We start from the raw sequence: 8,241 nt of genomic DNA, 5'->3' as shown, positions 1-8,241 counted from the left end.
AAGCAAAAACACTTTTCAATAGTTTTAAACACTGGAAAAAAGATCATTGGCCCTCTGCTGAAGGCCTCAGTGAATTGTTGCAATTCACACTGAAGATATACTGTACCTCAGTAGTGCACACTGGCAATCCTGGGCCCCACCTAGGAGGCAGTCGACTTCCTCGTCATGCAGCATCTGACTAAACACTGTACAGAGAAGCTCATACTGTGCAGTATTGCTATCTCAATTGTGACATTGAGTGAAACTTCAAATTGTTACATTAAATGTTCATGCATATGCATACTATGACACAGAAATCCTTGTTGTTCCGAAAATTAAGGCATACAAGTCAGTTTCAGCAGATTCACTGGAAGACATGCAATAAGACTGGTAAACAAAGTAAACAATTCACTGAAACTGAACATGCAAAAACAATGACAGCTCTTAGCATCTGATAGTGAATGCAACAAGTCCAACACTGACTTTATTTTAAGAAACACTGGAATAGCTTACACTGTATTTGCTAACCGGACAGAATGCTGGTATGGCAATAAATGGCATAAATCATTTCAGTTGCATGCCGAAAAATTTCTCTAAGATTATAGCCTACATCTCCGCTCAGGTGCAACTCAAATGCTGCTTCAGCTATGAAAATTCATTTTTAATGGCTCGGTCATAAAGCTGAGGAGGAGTTGCATTTATTTACGCACACTGCAGAGGTAAAATTTAACACTGGATAGTTTTGTGTATTTCTCTGGATGTTTTGAATATTTTTCCTGTGCCTTTACAATTAAGAATATGTAGTAATAACACTTTGAGTATAACTGGATTGTATGTATGATGTTTTCATCTGTTATCTTTTCTTGTTTTAAAGCCATTCTCCACTTATTCTCCCCACCATGCTCTTGTTGCGTTTATCAAAATTAGTTTTTAAATTCATATTCCATATCCGTCTGTATTCAGAAAGAAATAATACAATAGTGTATCTTTAATGTAAAAATCAATATTAAATAGGAAAAACAGCCATCAGACGAACGTTTATTGAATTTATCATATTAAAAGGATACTGTAAAATGCTTTTGGTATAATTATTATGACTTCAGTGGGTAAAGTGTACTATTTTAGCTTATTTATAATGCACCAGCTAGCATAATGAAACCATTGTAGCACTTTTTGCACTGTATATATTAACTGCTTTAGCTCTATCCTATGCACCAGACTGTTTTCATAAACTCTGCATTACATGTAACTGTATAGCTTCATTTTGTTACTACCAAGGCTTCTTTTATCATATTGTTTTTATGGTTGATATTTTTGGGATTGTTGTATTATCAATAATATATTAATGTTTATGGAGCCAAGAAATGATTGACACACACGCGCACGTGCACACAAACACACACACACACACACACACACACACACAGCAATACATTTGTAATTGTAGCACCATTTGTTAGGAGAAAATTCCATAACACTATAAAACTCGTTACTTAGTACTTTAATATTTCTACTTTGTCGTTTTAGCCCATTTTATCATTGCATTTTTCAAAGCCTTTTGTCAAAAAATATGCTGTAATACTATGTAAATGCATGTAGTAAATAAATTTGTGATTGAATTTTCTGTTTTTTGATAGTCTAACTGCTTCATGAGATGAAAACTAATTGCTCACTTTGTCCGCTAGATGGCAGCCGGAGATTCTTTAACTGTCTATGTTAGGGATAATATGAAGTTTATGCCCTGAAATTACCCTTTCAGGCCTGAAATGAATGTATAAAAAGTATATATACTTTTTTATTTAAAAAAGTGTACATACTTTTTATACATCCATGAGTGCCTATCACCGAGGTCATGCCTACTAGTACCCTTGTCAAATATGAATTAGTTTCTTATTTCCTATAGTTATAAGGGGATACACATTGTTTTAAACAGCTAAAATCGTATCATATAATACAGTCAGTAATTTGTAATATTTGTATTTTATTTATTTCAAGACAGAGACAGCGAACCATAAAACATTCCTCTTGTACAACAAGAGAATATGCGTTGTACCATGTTCTAGCAGATTGCTATTTTCCACCTGTTGTCCCCGGACAGGTTGATGGAGAATTACATAGGAAATTAGTATAGAGAAAGAAAGTTGTTAAATAAAATAAAAGAAAAAGGTAAAGAGACAATGTATAAAACAGATAAATAGAATCATGAAAGCAGTTTCAATAGGACAAGGCGCCCCCCCCCCCCCCCAACGCACGCACACACAATTCATAGATACGTACACGCTTGTTAATTAACAGTAGCCAACGCTTAGGGTTAGGGTTAGAAGATGTGAGAAGGCGTGGGGACTACATGAAACAATGTCTGTTGGCAGAGTATTCCATTGAGTCATGGCAATGTAAGAAAATGATGACTTCCCAAATGCAGTTTTGCGTTGGGGTACACTACACTCAGATAACAGATCTTGTTCTCGTTGGCATCTCAGTCTCTGCCACACCCAACGACTGAGCCCGTTAACATCCATGTCTGAGCCTCATGGGTGTATAAAAAAACAAACCTGAGCCTGTGTGCCATATGCGACTGTGGGCATGAAAAGCCTGAGAGGCTAAACTGAGGATTTAAAACCCCAAAGCAAACGTCAACTGTACGTCACGAAAGAAACCAGGAAGTGATAGTCAGTGGTACGTGGCCTTATCGTCTTGGATCGCATAAACTAAACAGCAGCTCCGGTTCATTGCAAAAATGGTAGAAATACTCATCTTTATCTTGTTTATATAAGTTCTAACTGTGAAATACAATGATATTCAGTTTATTTCATCAGCAAAACAATGCGTTTTTGGTGTGAAATTTTGCGTTTGGGCAGCAATGTATATGCAGACTAGCAGAGCAACGTTAGCTTCTCATGTCAAATTCCCTGATTTAGCCGCTCTATTTAAACAAAATGACTACTTTCATCACGAATTAAACGTTATCGACGCGGGTACAATGTGGAAGGACGTTAAACTACAATTTGGCGGTAATGGAGGTGATGTAACTAGCTTTGTCTAACCTAATTGTGTCTGAACTCTTTGCTGTGGCTGCAGGAACTCGAGGCGATGACCAGATACACCAGCCCGGTGAACCCGGCTGTGTTCCCGCACCTCACTGTCGTCCTGCTGGCCATCGGCATGTTCTTCACGGCCTGGTTCTTCGTGTATCCTCTCCCTGCTTGTTCCACATAACACTACGCATGTGGGTGACATGACAGAAGGGGTCATTAGGTCGCTGCAGAATAAGGAACCTGCAGTGACACCGTACAAAGTTACGTTAAGGATCAAATCAGTGCCTTTCCATGCTGTAGCCCATCTGACTTCAAGCTATGTTAGTAGCACAGGTTCTCATTTATTGTGGAGCAAAATAAGTAAAACCATACCATAGGTTTTTAAATATTTGTTCTTTCATCCCTCAAGGCACCCATTTGTTTCCTCTCATTTGAGTACAGTGTAAAATTTAAATGAGGAATCCGGTTAATTACAACTTACGATCTTGAGCTCAGCCAATGACTTCAATTGATAACATTAACACAAACACTTACAGGTGCTGAGACAAGAAACTCAAGCAGTCAGTTGCTCACACAGATTTCAATGAATGATACAATTGTGCATTGTAGACATCCAAACATGGCACTTTACAGACATACTTTCTGGTTTTAGCTTTCTTACAGTTTTCGATTACAATAATAAAGTATTGCAGATATTTTTGGTGTTTTAAAACTATGCTGTATCCTCCATTCAAGTGGTAGCTAATTTGGCTAAACTGTCAAAAGAAACATTAACCACATTAGGTTCGTGGCAGAATTGTTAAATACACAACAAAGCATTTTTTTCAAAAATGATATGTAGATATGAGATAGAGAATTAACTTTTACATCATAATAATCTAGTACATGTTGATGGACAGGAATTAAAGCATTTAAAGGCACAATCATTTATCCAAATATAAACCAAAAGAAAATTTGAAATCCACAATAAGACAAAGATGAAATCTAAGTCTGTAAAATGTTTGTTTACATTATTTCCAATAGTTTTACTATAGTGTGTGTATAGTAGTGGACCAATTGGCCTCACAGCAGGAGGCATTAGATATGTCAAAAAGCTCTGAACTTTGCTGTCGATTGTATTTTCAATGGACTAGCCCTTAATTTCTCGTCAGCTACGAGGTGACGTCAACTAAATACACCCGGGACGTCTACAAAGAGCTGCTGATCTCCCTTGTGGCTTCACTTTTCATGGGCTTCGGTGTGCTGTTCTTACTACTCTGGGTTGGCATCTATGTATGAAGGTACATTTGAAGAATTAATAAGATCTATTTTTATTTTTATTCACTGAAACAGTTTTTTAGTGGTTAACTTTGTTCACTCTCCATGTGTTCCTGCAGTTTTTGGTGACTGACTTAAAAGAATATCACACATTCCAGTGGAACGGAGGACATCACACACAACAGACTGGATTTAATTGGACTGCACTGACAACATTTTGGGATCATATGGACTTTGGTTTTCTTGTCACAAGTAAAGGGGATTTGTAAAACTTGTGGTGTCTTTCTTTGTTTAGCCTGATATCTGCATAAAAATCTAATAGATTTAAACAATTTTATAAATGTTTGATTAACCGTTTTTAGATGAGACTGGAACTGGACCGGTTGGATTCTTGAGATTAGGTTATTTTGACACTCTGAAGACTATTTGTGGTGTGTTTCACTAGTGGCGCCTAAAACCCCAATCGCTGATTAATCTTTGTGTTAAAAATAGAGCAGTCTGTTTCACCTTGTCTACAGGATAATACTGACTACCCTTGTGATGAAGGATGACACCGGGATTAGAGAAGGATTATTTAATTAAAATAGAAGGAACACAATTCAAAAAAATCCCCCATTCAAATAAAACAGGATACACATGAAAATTGGCTTATTAAAATGACATTAACCATGTAAACAGCACAGGTTTCCTCCTTAGCAGGGGAATAACAGAACATTTCCAATATATTGCATTCTATCTGCAACTCAAATTGATTTACAAAGGCCACAAAGATTAACAGACACAATCTTCCTAATTAATACAATACTGCTATGGTTGGTTTACGTGCCACAGTAATCCAATACAACTGTCTGTCCTCTTGGCTACAAAGAGCCAGTAAACACAAACTGGTTTGACATTTGGCTAAATCCAGAGCTATATTTTAATTTTAATTTTAAAAAAAATTCAGAGTTGATGAGTCAGAAGGGCCTTGTTCTGCAATGCATATTAAGGTCTTTCTTAAACTGTCTCTTCTGGGTGCCCAGATAGCTCAGTTGGTAGAGCGGGCACTTATACATAGCGGTCTACTCTGTTAAGCAGTGGGCCTGGGTTCAACTCCAACCTGTGGTCTTTTGCTTCATGTCTTCATCTGTCCTGTCAAATAAAAGGTAAAAAATGCCCCAAAAAATTATCTTTAAAAAAGAAAAACTGTCTCTTCTTCACTGACGACCTCTGGCGAAGGCATTCCGCAGCCACAGAGAGTCCTCGTACAGCCTTGGGTCTCCCATATACTCTGCTGTTCGTTTGTATAAGTAGTAATACAACACTGCCACTGTAAACAGAAAAAAAAGCACAGTTACTCAATGACTACAGAAAGTGAAAAGTTAAATGTATCTCTGAATTGATTAACCAATGACCTGTTCTCTGGAAAACAAAAAGAGCTTGAAGACCATCAGTCCAAACAAAATGGTTGGACTCAAGCCATCTCAGGTTCTAAAAAAAAAAAGAGATAATTATCAGAAGTAGTTTGTATGGATCAAAATTCTCCACAGTTACTCTTATATAAGATGAAATTGGTTACATATATATTGATCTTAGATGAGCAAATGTAAGTTTGATGTAGTGTTAGCACAGAGTTGACGTGCGGGTGCCTGTGTTGTTGCGACGAAGCTTACCAACACCCAGCAGTGGAAGCAGATGCTGAGCGTCAGGTAAAGACCAGACAATATCAGCAGAGCCCTGAACCTCTCCAGCAGAAGGGACAGCAGGCCAACCTGGAACACGTAGGTGTTGAACATCATCAGCAGAACGATGATCACGTTGAACAAGATGGCAATGTCCTGGATGCTGTGGACACAGATTTTACTGGTTGATATTTTTGATATTTATTCTGAGTGAGCAGTATGTCCCTTGAAATCATGTATTCATGCAGCAGTGTAAACTAGATCATGACTGTGTCAGAGAAAAGGATATTTTGCAAGACTTTGTAATTTTACTTTTACAAAGGTTGTATAGTAAAATTAAATGAAAATAGACCCTGTACGGATGCTGATGACATCTCAAAAAGATTTGCTCTGGTTAGGACAAGGCTTCCCCTCACTGACCAGGACATTTTGTAATGATGCAGTAATTGGATTAAAATGGTTGGTCTAAAATATATGAAAGACATCAGAGCAGCTAAAGCACTGCAAATAATTAAACAGCGCAGCAGAAGAGTTTTTTTATGCTGACCAGTTACTAAAATAGCAGACGAGAAAATAACCCCAAGGATGATAAACCACAATAATACATGAGTTAAGTCAAATTGGCTGTAAGCATCTGAATAATATCAATCTCTGGCAACTCCTCTAAATGCTGTTTTATTCAACCGCGGGATGAGTTTTTAAATAAAAAAATGACCGCTATTTTCAGCTTTAATTATACTTAGTTTTAATCAAGCTCTGCCAAATGAGAGCCACAACTTATTATGTCAAAAGATTCCAGTTTGTAATGGTATGAGATATAAAATATAATAAATACCAAGTGAAGAAATAAAGAAAGTCTTCATGTTTGAACATGTAACCAGACAGTGTTTGATATTTTTACTTGATAATATTGTAAAGTTAATAATTGTTTTTGAATGAAATCAAGCAGCTGGAATAATATATATTTTTTTTAAATAATTGACTGATGTTAAATCAATAATCATATCAGCATGCAGTTCAGGGACTCACATGAAAAGCACTAGTTGGATGACAGGCGCCGCCCTCAGGAGCTCACTGAAGGAGTTGACGAAGAGGTCATAGGCCAACAGTGTCAGCTGGATCAGCAGCACCAGGGAGTAGTTACTAGTCTGGAGCATCTTCAGGGGTGGACTCTGCAAACCACAAAGCTTCACAGTCTATTCACTCCTCACTTCTGGCTGTTTTTCTTTACACTTGCAATATGCTGGCGACACAAATCCCTTTGGTCTAGATGTACTGTACAAACCTGAGTACAACACTGCACAGGTCTAGAAGCAGCTAGGCAGACAGTACCATCTTCATAAATTGTCCATTTCCTTTTTTTCTTTCCTTTAAATGTTCTATTGCTTTAGGTTGTCTTCACTACAGTGTGTCCTTCGGTTCATGTTGTCCTTTAGGAGAAAAGTATGTTGGTGAAGATTGCAGGTAGTTCAAAATATCAGATTAAGATATTTTCATATTCTGCATGTTGACATCCTTGAGGTGGAAAGTCTGCTCGTCTGCTGCATTTCCTGCTAGGAAGAACAGAAAAGCTGTAAAACAACAGAGACGTTGTTGTATAGTTGGTCGAAAAAGCATTGTGATTTATTTTTTCTCCTCCGAAGCATATTCACAACTCATATCTTCCTGCAGTGCGGAGAAGAGTTGCGTATCTTGTCTGTCGCGGATTTAGCACTACACCTAATGGAAACGTCAAAACTGGGATTACAGATTATTACGGACACCACTGTCTCTTGTTCTGATAACACACTCCCTTCCTTTATAGGCATCTAATCTTCCCATGTCAAAGCATCCTTAGGCTGTTTGGCCCTGGCTTTAGATAGCTAATTCTGGAGAAAGATAGTAGAGTAAGCCTACTACTAACTGTTTCACAATCTCATTTCCACAACATATCACTGGCAGTGGCACAGCTCGGATTTTCACTTCGAGGAACTCCAGCCAGTCCCGATTGCTACAACAACCATCACAACAGTGTTGTAACGTTATAAATCGGCTTCACAAATACCATATAACACCCACTTACCAGAAAACTTGCAACGAATAAAAATACGTCACCCGGAGCCAAGACAAACTCCTAAATTGCTCATATTCTACTTGTACCGACAAACAATGCTACCCACTTGGCGCCTCCACTGCTGCTTTTTAACATGTATTTCCGTAAATTCCATGGCAACGCTCCTTCTTACCGTAATAACAGATGTATAGGTTCTAGGAATAAACCTAAGGCCTATATAAAACTATGGAGATTACGGTATAGTTCGTTGTCGTAT

General features: G+C 37.6%; 2 protein-coding genes across 7 annotated transcripts; one reads left to right on the top strand and one right to left on the bottom strand.

The window, feature by feature from the left end:
- Positions 1 to 2,588: 2,588 nt before the first annotated feature.
- Positions 2,589 to 4,545, top strand: tmem258 (transmembrane protein 258). The gene is made up of 4 exons (XM_034879003.1): positions 2,589 to 2,719; positions 3,058 to 3,167; positions 4,166 to 4,294; positions 4,391 to 4,545. The coding sequence occupies exons 1-3, from the start codon at positions 2,717 to 2,719 to the stop codon at positions 4,290 to 4,292; spliced, it is 240 nt and encodes a 79-aa protein (XP_034734894.1). The 5' UTR covers positions 2,589 to 2,716; the 3' UTR covers positions 4,293 to 4,294; positions 4,391 to 4,545.
- Positions 4,546 to 4,628: 83 nt separating this feature from the next.
- tmem138 (transmembrane protein 138) lies at positions 4,629 to 8,158 on the bottom strand. Of its 6 annotated transcripts, none has more exons than XM_034878999.1 (6): positions 7,218 to 7,988; positions 6,962 to 7,104; positions 5,924 to 6,095; positions 5,666 to 5,741; positions 5,457 to 5,580; positions 4,629 to 5,272 (listed from the first exon to the last, which is right to left on the bottom strand). In XM_034878999.1, the coding sequence occupies exons 2-5, from the start codon at positions 7,087 to 7,089 to the stop codon at positions 5,468 to 5,470; spliced, it is 489 nt and encodes a 162-aa protein (XP_034734890.1). In that variant the 5' UTR covers positions 7,090 to 7,104; positions 7,218 to 7,988; the 3' UTR covers positions 4,629 to 5,272; positions 5,457 to 5,467. The 6 variants fall into 6 exon arrangements, with proteins under 6 accessions (XP_034734890.1, XP_034734891.1, XP_034734889.1 ...); XM_034879000.1 differs by adding an exon at positions 7,995 to 8,158 and having other exon boundaries at positions 4,801 to 5,580; positions 7,218 to 7,362; XM_034878998.1 differs by adding an exon at positions 7,995 to 8,154 and having other exon boundaries at positions 4,801 to 5,580; positions 7,218 to 7,482.
- Positions 8,159 to 8,241: the final 83 nt, after the last annotated feature.

Source organism: Etheostoma cragini, chromosome 8 (genome assembly GCF_013103735.1).
Source record: "Etheostoma cragini isolate CJK2018 chromosome 8, CSU_Ecrag_1.0, whole genome shotgun sequence".
Lineage (NCBI taxonomy): Eukaryota > Metazoa > Chordata > Actinopteri > Perciformes > Percidae > Etheostoma > Etheostoma cragini.
The sequence above is the reverse complement of the archived record's forward strand: the minus strand, read 5'-3'. Positions and strand labels throughout refer to the sequence as shown.

Excerpts from the sequence above, each read along its gene's own strand:
- tmem138 (XM_034879000.1), bottom strand. The coding sequence starts at position 7,089 with ATGCTCCAGACTAGTAACTACTCCCTGGTGCTGCTGATCCAGCTGACA. Across the intron at positions 6,096-6,961 it reads ATCCAACTAGTGCTTTTCAT|CATCCAGGACATTGCCATCT; the intron begins GTGAGTCCCTGA and ends CTGTGTCCACAG. Across the intron at positions 5,581-5,665 it reads TTTTGTTTTCCAGAGAACAG|TGGCAGTGTTGTATTACTAC; the intron begins GTCATTGGTTAA and ends TTCTGTTTACAG.
- tmem258 (XM_034879003.1), top strand. Across the intron at positions 3,168-4,165 it reads TTCACGGCCTGGTTCTTCGT|CTACGAGGTGACGTCAACTA; the intron begins GTATCCTCTCCC and ends ATTTCTCGTCAG.